The following is a 24,417-nucleotide window of genomic DNA, read 5'->3' as shown; positions in this document are numbered from 1 at the left end:
CCTGCTGAGCCACCATGGCCCACCCTGTATATGACTTTAATACTTCAGATACTTCGATTCTTGGATTTTAGGATATTTCCACACAGACATTAAGACGGAAGGAGATTTGCCTCTGCACCTGAGTGCCAGGGGAGGAGCAGGAGCTCTGCGGAGAGACAGAGGCCGGCCTGGCATCAGCTGCAGCAGCCGGGCCCGCAAGTCACTGCGCTCTGAAACTCAGTCTCGTCTGCAGAACATCACGGTTCTCTTCTCTGGGCTCTCCCACTTCCTTCAGCTGCCCAGTGTTGTCACATAAGCCAAGTGTGAAAGCACATGCCCAGCACGCCATCAGCACACTTCACCCCAGAGGTGGAAGCTGCTCAGTCCTGACTATAAGACAATACTCATTTTCAGAAGTTCCTTTTATGAAAGGAACAAACTTAGGAATCCTGACCCTTTATAAGAATATCTTTATTCAATAAAATTTTCACACAGCAGTAGTGACCTTTATACAGTTTATTTCCAACACCAAAACCCCCAAGTGCAGCGCCTCATCAGGCACAGGTGAGTCGTCTGGGTTAGTGATGGTGCTGTTTGAACTGGAGTCCACAATAACCACAAGTCCCTGTCTTGGTCTCTTTGTCCTGAAAAATTTCAAAAGGAAAGATTTCATGCTTCAGTGGTATGCTGCAAATCCAGACATTCAGACATGAGGCATGCGCAACGTACATGCAAAACGTGAACTATGCTGCCCACCATAAGAGCCTTAAGACTATGTTGTTACTAATGGACTTCTGTGAAATTAGAAGCTGGCTAGCCTGCCTCTGACCTGATGCCCCACTCCCACCACTGCCACAGGCCAGCTCCTGTTCTGTAGCACACGGCCATCTCAAAGATGCCGCAAAGACCACACACATGACATGTCAGCTTGACGGCCACCTCTGACCCAGGGGCTGTGAGCTCTCCTCTGCCCTCCAGACCCATGGGGCCATGGCTGCAGCTTGAGGACAAACTTGCACTGATCAGAGAGGGTGCTGGGTGAGCGGAGGGCCTGTGACAGCTCACCCAGGCTCAGGCCAGCAGCCCCAGGTCCAGGAAAGCCCACACCTGGACATACGGACAAGGGGTGACACAGGTCCTACCATGGGCATTACACACTTTTCTTCTCCTCCATGGCCCTGTGCAATGTTTACCCACAGTAGTCAAGATTAGAAGGGACCAGAGGCAGGACAGTTTGGGAACGAGGCAGATGCCCAGATGCTGGAGCAGGGGAAGGTGGTGGTGGTGATGCCAGCCCACCCATCAGCTCCTCTCCATATAAGATGTACTTTGAGACATGTGATCTCATTGAGTCCTGGTCTGGTTTTGTGGGCAAGACAGAGCAGGTGGGTGGACTGTCAAAGTGGACACTGCATGGGCTACCCGGAGAGCAGGTCCATGGAGGTCGGGAGGGCAGGTGAGCACTGGAGGCTAACAGAGGAGCGCAGGCGGAGGGCCCCTCACCAAGTTGATATACACTCTGGGGTGGCCGAGTGCCCCACCACCACCGTCACACGAGATCACCCGGTTGTCGACTTCACTCACGGGCTGCTCTGCTATCATATCAATGGCAAAGTTCTCATTCACCTGGGCCAGGAAGAAAAGAAAAACGTGGACACACAAACACAAAAAGCCATAATTTAATAAGAGGTATGTTGATAACCCTCCCAAACAGACTCTTGTGCTGTTAGGACAGAACTATTTCGGGCTTCTCAGTTTAAGCATCATCATTCCAGACCTTCAAGACATATAATTTCAGTGAACACCTGCACACACACACATTTCACATTTACTCAGATGTAACTCCAAACTCACAGAAGCACCGCAAGAATCAGAATACACAAATAAGCCCCACTTTTCCCTTTACCTGTGCTCACCCACTGTTAACTCCACCCCATCCGCTTTATCATCTCTACCCTGCGTCCCCTCTTTCTTCACACACTTTTTTCCTTCTTTCTTCTACTGAACCATGTGAGAGCAAGTGGCTGTCTGTCTTTAAATACTCTGTGTATTTCATAAGGCTCTCACTTCACATAATCTCAGTGCAGTCATCAACGGCATTACATACAATGACATAATTTTTTCCAAAATACCATCCATACACAACCCTGTCCTTACAGCTTCTCCCTCAAGCACAGATGCCAGTCCAGGAGCAGGCCCTGCATTCAGCTGCTGTGTCCCTTTAATCTGGAATAGTTACAGTCTTTTGTCTTTCCTGACACTAGCGTTTTGAAGAATCCAGCCCCTCCTCCCCATCCCCCATTCTTTTAACTAGAAGGTTCTTGGCCTCCATTTGCTCTTCCCAACACAGCTGAATTCCACTGGGCCTTCCCAGGGACACCATGCCCTTCTCAGGTATCACAGCTGCTGGCACAGGATGCCACTGGCTCCCCCCCCCCCCCCACAGTGAGGCCATGCCATCAGTGAGTAATCTGTGGGTAAGGCCCTTTAAACCATGCTAACATCTTGCTCCTTGTCAAAACCACTCCCTACATTTGGCATCCACTGGTGATTCTTGCCTGAACCAACCATACCAGGAAGGGGGCAAAACGATGACCTTCCAACCCCAGGGCCGCTTGCCCACTCCTTCCGCAGGCACTGGCTGAGAGCAGCTTCTGGGAACCGCATCTTCTTGGGGGTCATGGCTTCTAGGCCCTTTGATGGGCAAGAGATGGGGAATAAATGCGTGTGTACAGTATGCATACACAACCACAGATGAACACATCCACACCTCAGAGCTCACGCGTCCTCAAGGATTTCCCTAATTCAAACCTGCGGGACCTTTTCCTGACGCCACCTTCCACTGCCAAGCCCCTTCTCCCCCAGGAGAGCCGTAGCTCAGTCACAGCCAGCAGCCACACGCTCACTTCCCAGTGCCATCCGACGAGACGTCTAAACACTCAACTGCTTCACCAACAGTTTTAGGAAAAGGAAATTCTGCAAGAATTCAGGTGTTTGTTGTTCTCCCCACATCCCCACCCCTGGACAGAGAGAGGGGCAGTCAGAGGCGTGGCAGCACCAGCCCTGGGGCCCCACCAGCAGTGAGGTGCCTTGTGGAAAGGAAAGCTGGTTTATCCATTCCCATTTGTGAACCCCCTTCCCCTACCTGTTGATTTAAACAACATCAACATATCCCAAATGTCAAAACTAAGTAAAACAGCATTCGCAAAAGGAATGAGCCACCCACAGACTCCTCTACCCACCTCACCCAGAGCCCTCACAGGTAACCAACTGCACACTTTGCATCTATCCTGTTTCTCTGAGTGAACAGAGCATAGGTTTCTTTTTTGTATATACACAAGTTTGCTTTCTCGTTCTCATTTCCCCTTATTACTTACACCAAAGGCACTTCTTCCCACTTAACAGTATTTCGTGGCAGGCGCCGTGCATCAGCTCACAGAGCGCATGGCAAGGACACAGGCCCACCCTCCTCCACACTGAGAGGTCACTGCGCCCACATGGCCAGGACAGACACCCCCCACACTGACTCTCCAAGGCTTCTGCTGGGACCCCCTCAGAACCACGCTCACCAGGGTTCTGCTGGGACTCCCCTGGAACCACTCTCACCAGGGTTCTGCTGGGGCCCCCCCGGAACCACGCTCACCAGGGTTCACTGTAACAACCTCAAAAGCTTCCCTGCCTGGTCCTCCCTCCTGGTTCTGTGTGGAACGCCGACTTCTACTTCCCGACCAGCCGCCTTTGGAAGAAGCTCCTCCTGTTAGTAAGTCCCTAATTAAAACTCACGGTAACTCTCTGCCTGGCCCATTCTTTGATCAGGGGGCTGCGCTGGGATGGAAAGGGCTCCTCAATCTTTTGTTCTTTTTCTTTTTTTTCAGTTAGTCAGCCCTCCATTCTGTGGGTGCACCAGCTTATTCATCTACTCTCCATGCTTGTCCACTCAAGTGTATCCAATGCTTTCCAATTACATATAATACTGCAATGAATAGTCCCGAATATAAGTATTTTTGTATTATAGGAAGGGTATCTTCAAGATAAATTCCTAGCAGAGACCTTGCAGAGTCAGAGGGTGAATGCCTCAGCAGTTTTATAGACACCGCCCATCCCACTCTGGCCATGTACTCTGCCCTCCCACTGGCAGGGTCCACGCCTGCCCGGCACCCTCGGCCTCAGCAGAGTGGCACCCAGCATCACCCCCACATGAGCACAGCTCGCCCACACTGTCTGTCTGATGTCTTCTGCCCATTGGCTGTAGGAATTAAAGTTCTTTGGGGATTAGAGATCTTAACATTTTACCCATGATTTGTTTTTTCCCAGTTTGTCTTTTGAATTTGTTTATGGTATTTGTTTGTGTGCCATGCAAAAAGTTTGACATATATAACCAAATTTTCAACCTTTTCTTACACTGTAGCTGGGTTTTTAGCCATAGAAATTCTTTCTTTACCTCCAAGATAAGGAAATTTACTCATGTTTTCTTCTCATACTTAAAATTTCTTTTTTTTTCTTTCGTCTGCTTTTTAAATTTTATTTTATTTATTTACATTTAGATTTCTGACCCATTTTGGCTTTTATTTTAATATATACTATGTGGAATGGATTTAATCATAATCGTTTTACCAAATAGCTCTTTATTTGTCCCACACCATATATTTAAAAGAACATCTATGCCTCAATGATTTGAGAGATCACTTTTTTAAAACTTTCTCTTATTGTATAATATAACATACATACAAAGCAAAGAAAGAAAAAAGCAATAGTTTTCAAAGCACTCTTTAACAAGTAGTTACAGGACAGATCTCAGAGTCTGTCATGGGCTACTATACCAACAGAGAGATCACTTTTAACATGAACTAAATTTCTACGTGCAGTTGGGTCTATTTCTGGACTTTCTACTTTATCCTGCTGTCTGTTCCTACATCAGCCTGAGACTCTGCAGTGCTACAGTGTCTAGCAAGCTTCACCTCCATGTGCACAGCTTCCCCTTCAGTGTTTTTCCAGTTGTGTTACCATGTTTCTTTTACCATATGAATTCCAGTAATGATGTGTCTAGCTCTGCAGAGGAAACTCTTTTCTATTGGTCCAAAGCTCACTAACTTAGCCAGGGCAGTACTTTCAGGGTGCTGAAGCATCTAACCAAGAGGCAGGATTGCCTTATTTTCCAACTCCTACTTCTGTCTCTGTCAGGAATGCTTTAGTTTCCTTCAGACAGGCTTAGAGTGTTCTTTGTTAAGTTATTCCTAAATACTTTCTCATTTTTGTTGCTATTTGAAATGGAGTTTTCTCATCTATACATCCTTTATCTGGTCACTAGTCACGTCTTTGGAATGTTACAGAGCTTATCCTTGTGTTAATCTTATATCCTATTTGGTTGGATATAAGATTATTTAGTTTTAAACATTTATTTTCAAGAGTTTTTCAGAGAAAGCATTATCACTTCCAAGCAGTTTTACCACTTTTCTAGTTCTTACACCTTTGGTTTTTCTTGTCTAATTGCCTTGTCTAATGTTGCTAGAGCCCATTAGAAGGAACTGCAGGACACTGGTGTTTATGGTGGCAGTGTTTGCAATTCACCATGGATGGAGGTGACATAAGGGTACAATGACTGAAAGAAGGAAGGGGGAACTGTGGTATATATATATATATATACACAAAGGACTACTGACTGGCTGCAAGAAGGAATGAAGTTGCAAGGCATGCAACTAGGTGGATGAACCTTGAGAACTGGATGTTGAACAAAACGCCAGAAACAAAAAGACAAATATTTTCATGCCTCACTCATATAGACTAACTATAATATAAAAACTCAGTGAATTGAAGTTGAGAGCATGGGTTATCAGGTTGGGGCCTATTGTAAAGGGTCCTGGATTGCAACCTCTTACAGCAGTCACATATATTAAGGAGTTGTAACTGTTATTTCTACATTCTGAGATACTGAGCTGTTTAAATATAACACGGTCATTCCCAGAAACTTCAGGTATTTATTTGACACCTGAGACTCAGAGAACTCTGAAGCTATGAAAGTCAGCAGTACCCCATATAGGAAATGTTTAAAAAGTTGAAAAAGGGATCAGACTTCAACTAGAGATATGAAAGAAGCTGATCTGGATAGGACTAAGGTAGATCAGAACACAGGGTAAAGGATGATATTTCAAAACTTCAACTTCTGTGTAAGACCAAAGAGAGGGATGTTCATTTGGTACAAAATTTGTATTTTGGGTAGCACATTACTTAATTTTACTCATATGGTCAGTTTAGTTGAACACCCTAAGTACATGGTATCTTGAATAAGGTATGAAATCTTGTGGTTCATCCAAGTTAGTGTGACACTCTGATATATCCCAGAGTAATTTGGGCAGTAAATAAAGAAGTATTTGCAAATACCCCTTGGGGGACTAGGGAGAAAGGAGGAAATATTCAACTTCCCCATTTGGGGAATTCCTGATATTCTTGCAAGCAGCATAGACAACCAAATCAATAGGATGAGCCCTCAATCTTGGGGTTCACCCCTGGGCTGGTTTGAAAGGATGTGTGTCCCCTAGAAAAGCCATGTTTTAATCTAAATCCCATTTCATAAAGGCAGAATAATCCCTGTTCAATACTGTATGTCTGAAACTGTAATCAGATCACTGCCCTGGAGATGTGATTTAGCCAAGAGTGATTGTTAAACTGGATTAGGTGATGACATGTCTCCACCCATTTGGGTGGGTCTTGATTAGCTGCTGGAGTCCTGTAAAAGAGGAAACATTTTGGAGAATGAAGGAGATTCGGAGAAAGCAGAGAATGCTGCAGCACCACGAAGCAGAGTCCACGTGCCAGCAAACTTTAGAGATGAAGAAGGAAAACACCTTCCGGGGAGCTTCATGAAACCAGAAGCCAGGAGAGAAAGATAGTAGATTACGCCGCGTTTGCCATGTGCCCTTTCAGCTGAAAGAGAAGCCCTGACTGTGTTCGCCATGTGCCTTCTCACTTGAGAGAGAGACCCTGAACTTCATCGGCCTTCTTGAACCAAGGTGTCTTTCTCTGGATGCCTGTGATTGGACATTTCTACAGACTTGTTTAGTTGGGACATTTTCTCAGCCTTAGAACTGTAAACTAGCAACTTATTAAATTCCCCCTTTTAAAAGCCATTCTGTTTCTGGTATAGTGCATTTCGGTAGCTAGCAAACTAGAACAGCCCCCATGAAACTTATTCCTACAAAGAAGTTAGCCTATTTATAATTATGCCCTAAGTGTCACCTCAGAGAACCTCTTTTGTTGCTCATGTGTGGCCTCTCTCTCTAAGTCTCTATCATTTCTAATTTTGAGTATTTCCTCTTTTGATCATATCAAGTAGTTTAACTGCTTTATTAATTTTTTTCCGCAAGACCAGGATTTTGTATTAATATAGTTATGTCTTCTCTTCATTAATACTGCTTTTATCGTCATCATTTCCATGTTCGTTCTTTTTTAGTTTATACTGTTGCTGGTAGGATAAAGACGAAACGAGACTGGCCATCTCCATAACTGCCTTGATCAGTGACTGTGAAACTGAGTAACTGGTGTACAGGGAAGGGGATATGATACCTTTCCCTCCATTTAACAATTTAACTGAAGAGGAAGTCAAACATCCTCGCTGGGCAGATAACCCACCTTCTGACGCCCTGCTGCGAACTGGGGAAGCTGGGTGTGAGACACGCTGGTCTCCAAGGCATCCTTTCAAGTGGGTGTAACCAAAGTGAATACCAAGGAGGCAAAGCATGGGACGCCAGGAAAACCACAGTGAGGGCAACTGATCTCCCCTCATGGACTGACGGCCACTCCCTTGCCCCAGGGAGCTCCTCCCCTTTCCCCAGCACTACTGCATCTAGGAGGAAAAGCTGGCTGTCAATGCCTCCTCCATGGTCCATTTCCTTCTAATCCACCTGCTGGCACTCTCAGTTCCCTTCTGGACACTTTCTTGGCCATCAGCAGCAAAGGTCTTCTATCCAACAGATGATCCCACGTTCACCTGGCTGGACTGGGAAACAGCAGCAAGACCACACCACACGAACGGTCCAACCCTGGAGGCCCGAGGATCGGGTGAGTCAGTACATAGAACAACACAGCAGAGAAGGTAAAGTGGCATTCTATCTGTGACAGAAACCCTTTAGGGAGCTCGCCAAGCTATAGAAGGAATGTATAGGAATGGAGACTATTCAGGAACCTAGACTAAGGGAGCAGGGGCACATCCAGGGATCAGATGAAAGCTCCGACCTGGGAGATGCTATAGTCTGGGCTCACTGGACATCTCAGCAGGCGTCTACTGCAAGCAGAGCAGCGCCACACCATCCGCCAGCCCCGCACACCCAGGACCGTGCCCACCCACCAAGGCTTGCTGCTGTGGGTCAGGAAGACACAGACTAGGCACAGATAAACTTTTACCAAAATTTAAAAGCAAACGAAAGAAACAACAGGGATGGAGAAAAGGGGGTACATTTAATTTTTAACAAAATCTTGAAAATGAATTGGAAAAGCATCACCAGCCTCATTAAGCACTGCTGGAGGAGAGGGGACACTGAACAGAGGTGCCCAGCCCAGGGCTCCTGTCTCCCCATCTTGGGCAGCGAGACGCCACCCACCACTCACCTCAACACCCACGCCCCGAGTTCACAGAGTGTGCCACCTTTTAAAGACTAAACTTTTCTAAAAAGCTTGTCAGTTAGGGATTCATTTCCATTTTACAGAGCTTTTCCTCGCGGCTGCACTTGCGACACCCCATAGGACAGCAGAGTAAAGTGGAGCCACAGGAGGACAAACGTGCAGCGCCAGGCAGCCCCACCCCAGCCGTCCTACGTGTCCCAAGCCCCTGTTTCCCCACCCCCCATGGCCCACGCAGCAGCTATAGCAAGCGACACCCACTCACCTCGGCAGCAGACAGAGGGGCCAGCCATACCAATGAAGCTTTAGGGCTTAAGTAACACGTGTACAGAAGTGACAAACGTGTCATCAGGGCACACTAGCAGACTCACAGCCCCGTCACGTCGGTCAGGAGACCCGGCGTCTCGGCAGAAAGGCCGTCTTTACACCTGACACAGTGAGTGACACGGGTGTGCTCCTGCCAGCCAGGGCCGCCACCCCACCCTCAGCTCAGCCCCGCTTGGGAGCAGAGGGCCCAGCCACAAACACAGCCATCTCCACGCAAACTGCCGCCACGTCCCACGCGGCATGGAAGCAAGCTGGGCTCCGGCCCGCGACCGACCTGGGACAGCCTAAGAGGAGAAGGGGGACCCACCATAGCCTCGCACGCTTTCATTAGCTGTTAGTGCAGTGTTGTTCTCGGCACACTGTACTCCAACAACTGCAAAGACAGCAAAACACTGGAAATCACCTTTCCATTTACTCTTATTAACTGGAGCATATAAATATGTAGAGCACATTTGTTTTTGTTTGCTAGCTGCTGGAATGCAATATACCAGAAACGGAATGGCTTTAACAGGGGAATTTAATGAGTTGCTAGTTTACAGTTCTAAGGCTGAGAAAATATCCTAATTAAAACAAGCCTATAGAAATGTCCAATCAAAGGCATCCAGGGAAAGATACCCTGGTTCAAGAAGGCCGATGAAGTTCAGGGTTTCTCTCTCAAGTGAGAAGGCACATGGTGAACACAGTCAGGGCTTCTCTCTCAGCTGGAAGGGCACATGGTGGACATGGCATCATCTGCTAGCTTACTCTCCTGGCTTCCTGTTTCATGAAGCTCCCTGGGAGGAGTTTTCCTTCTTCATCTCCAAAGGTTGCTGGCTCGTGGACTCTCTGCATCTCATGGCTACATCTTTCTACTCTATCCAAATCTCTATTCTCCAAAACATTTCCTCTTTTATAGGACTCCAATAAACCAATCAAGACCCATCCAAATGGGTGGAGACATGTCATCCCCTAATCCAGTTTAACAACCATTCTTGACTAAATCACATCACCTAGGGAGATGATCTCATTACAGTTTCAAATACACAGTATTGAATAGAGATTATTCTACCTTTAAGAAATGGGATTTATATCAAAACATGGCTTTTCTTAGGGGGCATACTTTCTTTCAAACCAGCACAACATTCATTTGTCAATAGGCTGTTCCTATAATTACTTTAGCTCATGTCTCTGGGTGACAGTTTGTAAAGTCTGCTTCCCTCATGTCAAACTGAGGTTAAATATCTTAAAGATAAAACTAAATTCTAAGAAATAAGGGTAAAACCACTTTAAAAAGGAATAACTCAGAATAATCAATGCTGTGTAAAACACCAACCTATTGATGGAAATTTATAATTTTAAAATAAACTAAAAGCCCTACTGTAGTTATTTAGAGTAACTTACATTAATATTGACAATTATATTTAACTAAACATATGGTTGCATATGTATTTATATACACATATGTGTGTAGTTTCTAAAACACAGTAAAAATTGAAGTTTCCACCCACATTAATTTTTCAAGAGGTGAGTGTGGAGAAAACGACACACTGGGGGCAACAGGGTTCCCAGATTCATCTTACTGGCATGCAGGAAGAGAAACAATTAAGGACAAGGAAGGGGGCAGGGGAGAAACCCCAGAGCCACAAGGAGGGAATTAAAGCACACGCCACGTGACTTACTGACTAAGCCACTGGTCTCTTGAACAGAGGTTTATGAATTTGTATTTTCAAAGATTTTCTTCTGGATCCTGGCAAGTAAATAAATCTTTCTCTTAGAACCAATGTTTCTGACCATACAAGCTCTTCTAAAGGAAGCAAAGACTCAAGATTTTTGTTTCGACACCAAAGGGCCTTCACCCCACCCTCACAATACAAGGTCACCAACGGGAAAGACGCGGGAAAAGCTCACGGACGCCGGGAGCAGTGACGGGACACAGGTGAGACTCATTCTGCAAGCCCAGGGCTGTTTCCCAAGAAGACAACCAGACAGATTCACACAGACGTCTCTTTATTAAATCTTTCAAATGTCAGCATGAAGATGCTTTTTCAAAGTATAATTAATGCAGAATTTTTTTTTTTTTTTTTTAAACATGGGCAGGCACCGGGAATCGAACCCGGGTCCTCGGGCTTGGCAGGCAAGCATTCTTACTTGCTGAGCCACCGTGGCCCGCCCATTAATGCAGAATTTTGCTGATCGAATTCTCATGCCTGGACTCTCAGCCAGGCCTTCTGGAATACAAGAGGTGCTATGACAGAAAGTGGAACCTGTGGCATGTTCTCACAGCAGGATGGGGGTGGGGGGTGCTCTGCCTGCCTCCTCTCAGCCCTAAGCCCACCTAATCTGCTTCCTAATGTGAAGCTGAACTGGCTCTCTGTCCGCCCTTCCCCAACTCCTGGGCCAGCTGCCCTCCACCTGGAGCTTCCATCAGCAATTCCATCAGGTCCCAGAGGTCCCAGCACCAACACTGGGAACCCACCTTCCAGTGCTGGTGATATCAGGTGGGTAGCTGATTCTGGCAGATATATACATATTTTTTTTTACATGGGCAGGAACCAGGAACCAAACCCAGGTCTCTGTATGGCAGGAGAGAACTCTGCCACCATGGCCCGATAGCAGATTTTTAAGCCCTGGGTTGTCTTGGCATTCCCACATGGCACTTTTACCTCTGCCAGACCTCTGCACATTCATATGCAAGTGTATGTGTGTTTGTGTTGGGGCCAAGCAGCTCAGATGTTAACACACTTGTGTGTCAGTATAAAGTAGTTTCTGTAGGATAAAAGATGCTAGAAGTCTCTCCCAACTTCGGTCTGACCCAGGCCCAAGCCTAGGGCATAATTACCACCGACACCCAGCCAGGTAACCGGCACCTGCACCCGGCCAGGTTTGTCATCATCACTCTACTAGGTAACTGATACCATCACCCTGCTAGATAACTGTCACCTGGCTAGGGTAATAGGCACCCTGATAGGTAACTGGCACCCTGCTAGATAACCAGCACCATCACCCTGCTAGGTAACTGTCACTCAGCTAGGTAACCGGCACCGGCACCAAGCTAGTAACTGGCACCCAAGTAGATAACTGGCACTGGCACCCAGCTAGATAACCGGCATCCTGCTAGGTAACCAGCACCGTCATCTGGCTAGGTAACCAGCACTGGCACCCTGCTAGATAACAGGCACCAGGAGCCTGCTAGGCAATAGGCACCATCACAAAGCTAGTACCTGGCACAGTTGCCTCAGTGAGGTCACAGGGTCATAGCAGGACGTGCTAGCTGTGAAAGCCACTCCACACTGGGCAAACTCTTCACGTATGCCCCATAAATAAGTAAGCGGGTGGGGCCAGGCTGAAGCCCGCTGGCGGTTGCACGCTCCTGGTGGGGCCTGGGGAGGGAATGATCAACACAAAGCTTCTTTAACTGGCCTCTGCCTCCTGACCTTCGGGATTTCTTACCAATTGAGGGTCTGTAAAAACAAAATGCACAGTCTGCCCTGAGCACAGTGGAGATGAAGGCAGTGGCAGAGGAACACTGAACATGCGCTGGCCGCTTCCCAGGCAGATGCTGCTCCAAGCGCTGTCCTTGTCAACTCCAGCTCACCCATGGAAACTGAGGCAGGGGACAGTTCTAGACCTAAATCAGCTTCAGAGCCTGGACCCCAGCACTGGGGCTTGTAACCAAATACGCCAAACTGGCACTGACAAGTGCCTCCAACAGCTGCGTAGCCGTACAGGGCATCATCACCGTTCTTCAGTAAGAAGTGCCAGTCACACACTGTGCTTCCAACGGAGGACAGGTAACTTCTGCTCCCACTTCACTAGTCAACTGCTGAGGAGCATCTCATTGTTTCCTAGTCTGTACCTGTCCCACTCCCCCAGGTGCTTCCAGGGCACCACCGACTCCAGACCACGCTGGCCTACAACCCCGGTGCCTTCCTTGAGGGGTGCATGTTTGGCAGCAAAGTCTCCTGGGGAGACTCTGATGACACCCGCGGCCCATCAAGTCACTGTGAGGGCACTGCCCACCATGGTGGCACCTCTGACGGGCACCGGGCAGGAACTATACGTATGCTTCCCGCTTTCCTGTAAAGGCTGGCTAAGCCATCTGGCCTCCTACAGACCTAGTTCAGACTGAGCCTATTTCTTAAAGTACTGCTGCATTCTACTCGCTGCTGAATGAATGAAAGCCAGAGCACGATGCCAGCGTGTTGTTGCAAACGTGTTGTCGCAGCATGTTGTTCACCTTATAAGACAGCCGTGCCATCCCGTCACCTGGAATGCTGAACAAGGAAGAGGGCTGGGGACAGAGGAGCAATGTGTAAGCATTAGCCACCACTGCCAGGACCAGAGCTGGGGGAGCTCACAGGCCAGAGTGAGATGACACTGTTAGCACTGTCCCATTCACCTTCATGGGCATTCTCTCACTCTGTTTAGCTCTGCTTTTGAACTGCTCTTCCTTACCCTCTGAAACCAGAAGCCACCCTAAGAATTTTAGGCAGAGAAGAATTTTCCCAGGTCTTGGGAAACCACTAGAAGGGAGGTGGGGGCCAGACTACAGGAATGGCAACCAGAGGTTCAGGGCTGGTCAGAGCCTGTCCTGGAACTGCTCAGGCGAAGGCTCCTGCACTGGACCTGGGTCCACATCCAGGGTCCACATTCCACCTCTCCCACCATCGCCTCTGCTTGGCCACAGTCACAAGGCTGGAGCCTCAGCAGCAAATGCCTCTCAATACCCACGACACTGGAAAATGGACACCACACCACTGCTGGGAAATCTTCACATCTCCATGGTCACAATACTGATGAAAATAGGCAGAAGGGCCTGTGAGCCCCTCTGAAAATCAGTCTGCCTTCCAAACATCACACATCTAACTGGAGAACTTCATTTTTATTCGAATACACGGGACAGCCTGTGCACCGAAAAACAGCCCCATTCCAAATGTAATCAGCTCCTAATTGTGAAACATACCAGGCTAGGAGATAAGAGAATGTAGCATTTAGAACAGTAGCTGCCACCACTGGAAATGTACTAAAGTTAAACAATAAATATAATTAACCTCATGGTAAATGAGGAAAATTGATTTTCAGAAGGATTAACATATGCTGTGATTCTAGCTCAAGCCTGAGACTGCAAAGACCACACAGACCACTGCACACGCACCTCCACCCCACCATCACCCCTGGCAGACATCACTAATCAACTGCTGTACATCTCCACTGCTCCTGGACCAGGCCTCAGGAACCTTTTCAACCCAACACTCAAGCAGCTCTACCAAATAATCAGAGCTAGCAGGCAGACTACAAACTTCTCCGTTACCTTTCTACCAGGACACACAGCCGAGAACCAGCTGACTTTAGAGATCACAAATGTATTATGAACCAAATCACAATTACGTGACTTCTCTACAAATGCTCTATAGCCAGAAATAGAAGCAGAAGCACTGCCATTCGAACCAAGCAATAGAACCAAGATCAAAGGAGAACAGGGTTCAATTTAAGGACAACTAAGGTGCAACGAGAAGAATTAGGAGGTTGAGGAAAGCAGGAAATGAGTGGTATGCCAGCTGAGGAGGTCACCTAGAAATTCAAGACACACTTTGGAAATGAGAACTCAGGAGGCGGTAGACATGAGAGAGAGGAGGGGTGAGGTACGAACGCAGGCTGATTTGGGCATTCCTTCTGCAGCAGGCAAACGTGCACTGGTGTGGACTAAATGACCTTCCATTACCGGGGTGGGGGCAGGTAGACCCACCAGGGAAGAGGAACTCATGTACTGTCAGAGTGTCTGTTTAAGACTTATTTGGTGAGAACTAAGAAAGTATACTCTAAAAGATAACTAAAAGAGTAATTAAAAGAAAAAAATCAGTACAATGTACCTTAGTCTGAAAATCAGCAGTATAAGGCACACAAATGGGAAAAAAGATCATTTCCACTTACAGATAACACCAAAACTATACTTACAAGATGTTACATATTTCAGAATAAAGCAAACAATGAAAGAAAGAAGTAGATGCATTCAATATTTTGAAGAAATGTCAAATTCTGAACATTCTAAGGTGTTCAATATTGAGGAACAATTTATTTAAATCTTTTATATTAATTTTTATTTCTTATTGGTTATATAAAGATTTTATGAAAACTTACCACTCTCTTAGATAAACTCACCTCTTTCTGACGACTTACAAATCGAATTCTTCTGTAGTCTTTATCATCATAAACCTGAATAAAGAAAAAGACAAGTTGTGATTTTCAGAGTATGATTTTGAAAAAGATAAACCTAAATCTAATATCAATCTGAAATATCATGGGAAAGCTTATTTCTTAATATTTAGGCCATTGTTGATTAGCCAAACACATGAGAGGCAAAATAAAGTTCTGCAATTAGGAGCATTTTTCAGCAATATACCTAAAGCGACGATGTGCAATTATCTGAATTGAAAGGAAGCCAAGTCTGGGGTAGCACTAGAAAATAATATGAAGTAGGGTAGAGGAGACATATTCAGGCTGAGGAGAGCCATACCTGAACTTCTTCCATATATGGCCAACTAGCTTTATTTTCCCCCTTCTAGTCTACTAGGTAAAATTCTAGTTTAGAATTAAACTTCTCATATTCAGGTTTACAATTCACACTGTTTTTGCATTGTGGACTACAACAGACACTCAAGTTAATGAAATTATTTAACATTATACATATATTAAAATCTAAAAAATCCATTGTTCTGTTCTCCAAATGGAGTTATTCCACAGTAATCCAGTTACCCACAGGAAAAGTCTCCTTTCAGAGTTTGCAAGACCCTTGAAGATGAGACTCCGATAACTGCACAAACATCACTAACATCTTAACATCCCATATCTGTGTGGGGTGGACTGTTTTTCCTATTTGCTAAAAGCTGTCCATTGCAGTCTGCGTGTGACTCTATGCCCGATGATAAGGTTCAGGTGTCAACTTGGCCAGGTGAAGGTGCCCAGTTATCTGGTCAAGCCAGCACCGGCCTGACCGTTATTGCAAGGACCTCGTGGCTGGTGTATTAAACGACCCGTCGACTGATTGAATCTGTGATCTATTACAACTAGGCTCAACTATGGGAGTGTCCTCCACGATGAAAGAACCCAAGAGGCTTAAGATTTTTTTTTTAAGGAAGAACAGAAAACCTTCATTTCTTCTTAAGCCAAGCAGCAGCCTCTTCTGGAGAGTTCATCGATGACTTTGTCACCGATGTCAAAGTCACTTTGTCAGCTCGAGGCCTCTGAAATTTGGACTCCAGCATCCCCACAATTGGGTGCGACGCCCTCGTAAAATCTCGTATTTACAGACACCTCCTGCTGGTTCTGTTTCTGTCGAGAACCCTAACTAAGACGGCGCGCTAAGGAAAACACAGTCCGCGCACGATCCGGGCATGGAGGAGACACTGCAGTATGAAGCCACCTTTCCGAAGCAGAAGCCTCTCATCTTTACTTCCTCGCCAACGCTGACAATTCTCAAAGGCGCCCATGCACTTTTCAAAGACCTGCCGGAGCGGGGAAGGCGAGGACCGGCAGGAGGGAGACAACGGCGGGCCCGGGGCGTGGACGGGGGCCGGGCGCCGGGCACCGCCGCCGCCTGAAACGGGGAACCCCCGGGGTCCCTGATGGTGCCGAGCCGCGGGCCCCATGATGGAGGCGTCCTCCGCCCACCCCCGCGGCCGTTACCTGGCCAGTGTGCGTGACCTTCTCCCCCGTCGGCGAAGTCTGCACCCCGATACACCTGGCGCCCCCAGGCAGGCTCGGCACGGACGCGCGGCACCGGCACAGCAGCCGGCGGAAGGTCACCGCCGCCGCCATGTTGCCCGGCCGACCCTTGACCTGACGCCGACGTCACGCCGACGCATGCTCACTGCCCCGGTCCGGGACTTCTGTCGCCCCGGGCGGCGAGCACGAGGGGCGAGGGGGTGCGCTGTGTGCCTGGTCCGGAGCGCTGGGATGGGGCGGGCTCTGCTCCCGTTGGCCGCTCAGGGATTGGGGCAGCGGCAGCGGCCAGGGGAGTCTGGAGAGGAGAGCCGCTGTCCGCCTTAGCTGTAATCGGGATAGGTTCAGTACCCAGTGTGTGTACTGGGCAAGCTGCAGGTGCTTCTCTCTGCCGACCGTTCGGGGCTTCCCGCCACGTAGCCCTTGTGAAGCTGCGGTTAACCGATATGCTCGTAGGCCCCCGAAAAGGCCCGTGAAGCTGAGCAGACGCCAGCAGGTCCCGTCGCCCCCGGTTGGTCCTGTCTTCCCTGTCCAGTGGACGTGCTGGAACCTTCCTCGTGCACCCCTCAGGGTAAAACTAGCACAGGGCCGGTCCGTGGAAGGCGCAGCGCCCAGTGCCCAGGTCGGCCGGCCGGCCGGCGCGGGAGGAAAGCTGTGCGGGAACCCTGGGCCGCCTGGAAGCTCCGACGACCAGGGGACGGGCATACGCTACTGGGCGTCCGGGAGCCCGGATCCCGGGGTGCTCCGCCGGTCCTCACCTTTCTTTGCTGGGACGCAAGCCCGAGAACCCAAGTGACTAAAACAGCAAAGCAGAAGGAGATGGGGCGGGGGGAGGGCCGCAAGACGCACGCGGAAAAGGCAGGCTTGTCTTCAGGGCGCCGGAGTCACCTGTCCAGGTGCAGGAGCGAACCGGCGGGTTAAGGAAACGCGCGGAGCCGTCGGGGTAGGGTGCCGTGCCGCCTGCACTCCTGATACAGGCAGGAGCGAAGCCGGTGCACAGGTGTCGGCGGCGCCCGGTGGAGTGCGGGGCTGACCGCCTAGCTCAGCTGCCGCCGCCTGCCCCGCGGCCCCGGCCCATCTCCCAGGGGTGCAGTTAAGAAAGGCAGGTGATTTCTGTAGATTTTGTTGACTTTGGCATTTGTCCGATTTTACAAGCTGTAATAGGCTATGGTTTCTTTTTCCTCCTAAATATCCACTTTTATGCCCATGTTTGCACGTTTTCCCGAAAGCGCCCCAAAACTCAGCGCGCCGGCAGCTTCGGGACAGGAGGGCCCGGACAGCTGCGCCGGGCGCACGCGCGGGGCAGCCGCAGGATCCGACGGGCACGTGACTCTCGGCCATCTTTCTTTCTGGCGGCGGCGTCAATGCTCCGCTGCGCAGGCGCGAGAGGACGCGCTGCCGGCCGGGTCTGGGCGCCATCCTGTCAGGTCAGGGTCCTGGCTGTCCTCGCGGGCTTGGGAAAGCGGGGACGGGGCGGCGGCGGGGCTACCCCGAGCGTCCTGCCGAGCCAGGCTTCGGGAGGGCACGTCCAGCCGCTCCGGGGCGCGTGGGACGAGCTTGGGGCGGGTCTTTGCGGTCTGGCGGCGGCGCTGGCGGACGCGGGCTGCCCACGGACCCTCACTCCGGGCGCGGGCTCCCTACCGTCAGCCGGTCAGCCTGCGGGGCTTCGCTAGGGCCCTGCCTGCGGTGCAGAGCTGCGGAGCCCCTGGCCCTCGTGGACGGGAGGGGTCCGGGGCGCAGCGCTCCGCGGGTCGCGCAGGCGGTACTGAGACTCGGCTCCCTCCTGGAGGGTCGCGAGCCCTTCGGCCGCCCTTGACGAGTTTAGGCGCGCGTGGAGCGGCCTCAGCCCCTGACCTGCAGCGGCGGGTCTTCCTGTAAGCGTCTCGGGGTGACACCCGGGGGCAGAAGCCAGGCTCCCCGCCCGTCCACCGCCCGGGAGGGCCCTGGCAGAATGGACGGGCGCTCGCAGGTCTGAGGCCCAGGGCAGCAGCGCTGCAGCCGCTGCGGGGCCAGGGCCCGGGGTTCCGAAGCCGCGGGGACATAAGTGAGGTTTTAGTAGCGGCTGGAAGTGCGGGGAGCTTTAAACACCGGGTGGAAGTGCAGGGCACACTGTGACAGCTTCTTTTCCCCCGGTAGATTGGGCCCCGGCATGGCAGCTCTGCTGAGGACAGCGGCCGCCTCGGTTGTGCGCCCGCTCCTGCACCTGCGTCCCTGCGCAGCGAACCCCCGTGCGGTCTCGACGCTTCTCCCGGGGTCTCCCCGAAATGCAGGTTCGGTGGGCGCCAACCTCCTGAGGCCCAGTGCAGCCATCGCCTCGGTGCTTTCCAGTTACCTCCTGCCGCGTGTGCAGCCTGCCCTGGGCTTCAAGACCAAGGGCGTCATCAAGAAGCGCTGCAAGGACTGCTACCGCGTGCGCCGGCGCGGCCGCTGGTTCATATACTGCAAGACAAACCCCCGGCACAAGCAGAGGCAAATGTAGGTCTTGTGCTTGAAAGCAGTTTGCAACGTGGTTTGATTTCTTTGGGAAACTAGTTTTACCGTGTCATAGGAGAAATAAAAGTTGAACAGCGGTCCTCTAAGGGTCGTTGACCTTAAGTTTTTGTTGAATCTGCTCCTGAGGCATCTCAACACCCAAATCTGATACAAATGCAGTACTGCAGCCCCAGAGAGAAACGCCTGTTTTTATCTTCCACACAAGCTATGTTTATGCTTGGACCAGAAGACAGGAAGCGTGATGGAGGGGAAGCTGGTTTTATCCCACAGCATCGAGGCGCGCGTAGTTTAGAAAGACCTGAAGTGAGTGTGAAAGGTCTCCCTGTGGGCAGCCCCCAGCCCTGGGTCGGTGTCAGACATTGCATCTCTCTGTGTGGATTCAGGTTCACTTTGTGCCTCTTTAGGATGGGGGTGAAAGCCCTTGGTAGCACTCCCTCACTGAAGGGAGTTTTTGAAGGAGGTGAAGAACCCAGGGTGAGGTGAGGTAGAATGTGGGTGTGGCAGGAAGAGGACACACACATGCACACACACAAATGAGCTTGCAGTGTGGCAGGGAAGAGAGACTCCAGGAACAGTAGAGCTGTGTCAGGAGCTACATGGATTCCAAGAGGGGTGTGTCAGGGTTCTCCAGAGAAACAAGTAAAAAGGTGTGTGTGTGTGTGTGTGTGTGTGTGTGTGTGTGTGTGTGTGTGTGTGTCAAGAGATTTACTGTAGAAATTGACTCATGCAGCCATTAGGATTGGCAAGTTGCAATTCTATAGGGCAACTTGGGAACCCCAGTGAAGGTGAGGTTGAAATCCTCAGGAGAAGCTAGCTGAAGTAGAGAGAAAAACTCTTCCTGACTTCTTAAATCCTTAGTTCTGGCTGTAAGACCTCCAACTGACTGCATAAAGAGAAACCCTTGTTGCAGAGCCTATTCTTTTTTGTTGATTGTAGGTAAAATCAGCCACAGATGCAGTCAACAAACACTCTCACAGTAACGATCAGGTCAGCATTTGCTTGACCAAACAATTGAACACCATTACCTGGCCAGGGTTGACACATGAGGTTGACCATACAAGGGGAACTGCAGGCCCACAGAGCCACCTCATCTCATCTTCCCCAAACGTTGGGTATAAAAACTGCACAGTGGGCTTTGGATGTGCCTCAGCTGCAGTTGACCTTGGTCCTCATGGGTGGCCTTGCCCAGATCTCTGTGTTCATTTTTCAGTTCTTACACTTTGAAGGGCAGTCACCATGTAGTGGTGTAGGGCACAGATTTGAACCCCAGCTCTGTTGCTTGCTATGTATCCATGGACAATTTATTTAAGCTCATCTGTAAAACGAGAACAATAAGCCACTTCAGAATTATGCCAGACAGCCAGAATGGTGTGTGATGTGGCAAATGCTCTGAAGGTTATTACTGTGTTCAGTTTTGCATGAGCTCTTGTAATTAGTACTACAAAATATGCTTCATTGTTTTATTTTTTAAAAATCCTAATTAAATATGTTTTGAATGTACATACACACACACACAAAAACGAGAACCCTTCAGGTAGCTTAATCCAGCCCCTTCTCTTAACTTTGGTTCAGGTAGGAGTTGGATGATAGGTGACAGTGTCCCCAGGAGATCTGCTGAAATGGTGAGTGTTCAGGTCGTTTATTGCTGTGTGACAACCTGCTCCAAACTTAGGGGCTTAAATGAACCCACTGTACTGGGCTCAACTGAGGAGGTGAGGAGGGGCTCACTGAGCAGTTTGACACACATGCTGTCAATTGGGGGGTCCCCTGCCAGGGAGCCTCCACCACTCACCTGGTGCCACAGCACACCTCTGCACGTGGCGTCCCATCAAACACGTCTCTGTCCACATGGCCACCTTCCCTGGGGCCTCTCTGCACGTGGCTCCCCATCACCCATGTCTCTGTCCACATGGTGTCCTCTGAGGCAACTCTCTGTCCATGTGGCCGTCGCCACGTGAGTAAAAGCCAAGGGTCACAACGGCCCAGGCAGCTTCTCCAGGAGAGAGTGAAAGACAGTCGTGGACGTTGTGAACTGTTGTGCCAACACCGTTCGCCGATCCTGGGACGGGGGAGGTCTCTCCACCAGAGCTGGGTTTTTGCTGGCAGATGTCTGACTAAGAGGCAGAGATGGAAGAGAGTGAAGTGCATTGTTACAAAAAAGTGAAAGGCTGAGGGCTCTCGTGAAAACCCCAGCTCAGCTTCTGGCCCATCGAGTAAATGAAAGCGCAGCAGTCAGGCTTGTCCTCAGTGAGTGACTGTGAACTAGGGAACGCATTTGTCCCATGACATCCCCAGAGTGAGAGCAGATGGATCCCCACGACAGCATTCATTGGCAAGAATTGTGCACTAGGACCGAGAACTCCTCGACCGCAGAGAACTTTCCCTATGCGAGTGTGCGTGTGTATGCATGTGTGAGTGTGCACATGTGCCCCTGGAGGAGCAGTACAGTGAGGGTGTGCGGGGAGCCTTAGAAACCAGCGTGCCCTCGAGCCTTGGTGTCCTGTGCACCCACATGTGCTTAGACCACTGCCAGGAGCAAAGACAGCCCCTTCTTCCCATAGTCCACCCACTGGTCACTTTCTTTATTGAGTGCTATTAAGCGCCTGCCCTGCACGGCCCTAGTGGTAGAGGAGAGGTGGCATTTGCCCAGGGAGGAGTGGAGAGTGTTGAGCAAGTGAAGACCACAGAGGGCAGTGTGTGTTCTGAGTGTGATGTGCAGGGGGTAGGCTGGGCTCCACCTTGGTGCTGCCAGTGTTTGGGGCAGGGCCGTTCGCTGGTGGGGCCCGTCCTGCACCTTGTAGGGTGTTTCCCAGCATCTCTGGACTACACCCACTGTATGCCGGCCGCAACTCCCTGCACCCCTGCCTGGGACAACCAAAACATGTCTCCAGACCTTGCCAAAAATTCCCTGGGGGAGAAAATCACAAACACATACCTTTGAGAACCACAGAATCAGGCGAATCGCTGCACTCTGCACTCATGTCTTCTCAGCTGCAACGCAGAAGCGCGTGCCTGTTAACTTGGCAGGCCTTGCAGCAGACCTGGGAGCAATGCCTGGTGGAGACAACGCCAGAAGCACAGGCCAGGCAGTGGGGACAAGGCAGAATGGGAGGGCCAGGGGACGAGGAGGTGAGCAGTCATCTGCTGAATCTCACCCTCGTTGGTTGAAGGTCGCCCCTGGGGGCTGTTGAGTCCCAGGCCCTCCCACCTGCCGTGATGGTTTCTGAGTAAGTCCTCGTGGGCCCAGAGGAGGTCCTCCTGTGGAGAGCAGAGGAGCACAGGTGTCCAGGTACTGCCCCTGCAGGTAAGCTCAGGTGCACTGGCGGCACCACTGCGTCTGCTACAATATCCCCATCTTACAAAGAACAGATAGAAAATACTTTGAGAAGTTAGGAATGTCATTCAACTATGCATTATCGTGATTACTGCCTCAGTGGGCTTAGAGTGCCATTGTCAGGGACAACAGTGCAAACAAAAAGAAAATAAATGCTGCACAAATTGATCTTGAGAAGACATAGGCAATCACCAGTCTATTCATGCACATACTTCCAAAGGAAGACTGGGCACTTGTTAGCAGGGGCAGACATTTCTTGCATAATAGGGATTATAGCTATCCTCATAGATCTGTCCCTCCATAAGGATCAGCTGCTGGCAGGCTCCTCCCCTACCAGGGCCCACAGTGGATCTTCCTTCCTCCCGAGGTTGGCCTGGACGATGTGACCATAGCCTGCAGAACTGAGCAGATGCGTCCCCTCTAGACAGCAGCACCTGTTGTGTGCTTGGCTCTCTGCCCTTCCCACAGTAGTGGCAGAAGCAACCTTGGGAAGTTGGTGCCAAAAGAGCAGACAGGCTGGAATGCTGAGCTGCCACTTAGAGGTCAGTGCATGGAGTGAGTCCCCGGTCACACTCTATCGCACTTTGGACTTTGAGCCAAAGGCACCTGCTCATGGTATGAAGACATGGGGAGCTCTATGCTGTTTGTCACAGCAGTATAACCAGTCCATTCTGACTGGCGCTGGAGGAGTGGTGGAAAGGACGTGGGATGTGGAGCAGGAAACCCTGCTAAGTGTTCAGAGTCTGGCCTTGGCAAGATGCCTTCACCTGAGCCTTGTGTCACCCATGGGGTAGCAAGTCACAGCCCTCCCCGCAGGATTCTTCCATGAATCAAGGTTGCTAAATGAAGGCAGAACCTGCTTCTTAATCGTTTTCACACCCCTACGTCTAGCACAATGTCAGGTGCATTGTTGGCAGTCAACAAATGAACGGAACCAGATGTAATGTCTACACACAAGTGGCTGGTCCCTTGTGCTGTTTGCTTGTTCTTCTCAGAGAAGCCTGCTCTTCCCCTGAGACCTTGCTCACAGCTGCATCCCAAAGAGTTGGTGGCTGGTCCCCGCCCAAGGAGCCTTGAGCGTTTCTGGCCCTGGAGCCTGGGTTGAAAAGTTCAATGCTGGGTCTGTCTTGTTCTCCAGTTATTTCCCACGTGCACACGCGCACACACACATCCCTCACCTCCTCACTTGGATTACTTCCTCCTTGCAGATTGTGAGATTTCAATTAACCTTGTGAGTGTCTGGCTCTGACGTGGGCACAAAGAGCCAAAATGTTTCCATATTTAATGAAAATAATCCACAAGTCCAAAAAACTGAACAAACCCCCAATCAGAAGAAAGAAAACCATACAAAGGCACATCATAATCAAATTGTTAAAAATCGGATAAAGAGAAAAACTTAAATTCAGATATTCATTATATAGGGACAAAATTAAAGACAACGGCTGACTTCTCATCAGAGACTATGCAGGGCTGGAGACAATAAAGCATTTCAAAAATGCTGGGGGAGAACCATCAATCTAGAAATCTATACCCAGTGAACATATCTTCTTGAATCTGATAGACTCTTTTCTGATCAACAAAAGCTGGGAGAATTCAAATGAAAATGCAGATCTACACAAGCATATGACATAATCCTGAAATGGTAACTACATTGGTAAATAGAAAATTTTTCCTTACTTTTACATCCCTTTGAAGGATGATTATTTGTTTAAATGGAAAATAACAACAATGGGTTGTGGTGTCTGTAACATGTGAAGGACTAAAATGTATGGGCACAACAGCGTGCAGATGGGGTGTCCTTTGTGAGTTTCGCTCACTACACATGCAGTGGTGACTGTTATTGAAATGTAGAGCACACACATTGCAGATGTACACAGTAAACGCCAGGCCAGCCACCCAGAAAATAAACAAAAAGTTATATGTACTGTCAATAATAGGAAAAAATATGGAATATTAAAATAATTAAAATAAAT

At 49.5% G+C, this 24,417-nt stretch overlaps 2 protein-coding genes across 2 annotated transcripts; one reads left to right on the top strand and one right to left on the bottom strand.

Moving 5' to 3' along the window:
- Positions 1-477: 477 nt before the first annotated feature.
- Positions 478-16,750, bottom strand: NDUFS6 (NADH:ubiquinone oxidoreductase subunit S6). Its single transcript, XM_077116808.1, has 4 exons — positions 16,582-16,750; positions 15,058-15,111; positions 1,483-1,605; positions 478-623 (listed from the first exon to the last, which is right to left on the bottom strand). The coding sequence occupies exons 1-4, from the start codon at positions 16,711-16,713 to the stop codon at positions 558-560; spliced, it is 375 nt and encodes a 124-aa protein (XP_076972923.1). The 5' UTR covers positions 16,714-16,750; the 3' UTR covers positions 478-557.
- MRPL36 (mitochondrial ribosomal protein L36) lies at positions 16,748-19,212 on the top strand (the record flags this gene model as incomplete). Its single annotated transcript, XM_077114901.1, has 3 exons — positions 16,748-16,995; positions 17,847-18,044; positions 18,754-19,212. Coding segments are annotated over 3 exons (789 nt in total), but the record flags the coding sequence as incomplete, so codon positions are not given.
- Positions 19,213-24,417: the final 5,205 nt, after the last annotated feature.

The sequence above is a fragment of the Tamandua tetradactyla genome, chromosome 9 (genome assembly GCF_023851605.1).
Source record: "Tamandua tetradactyla isolate mTamTet1 chromosome 9, mTamTet1.pri, whole genome shotgun sequence".
NCBI lineage: Eukaryota > Metazoa > Chordata > Mammalia > Pilosa > Myrmecophagidae > Tamandua > Tamandua tetradactyla.
The sequence above is the reverse complement of the archived record's forward strand: the minus strand, read 5'-3'. Positions and strand labels throughout refer to the sequence as shown.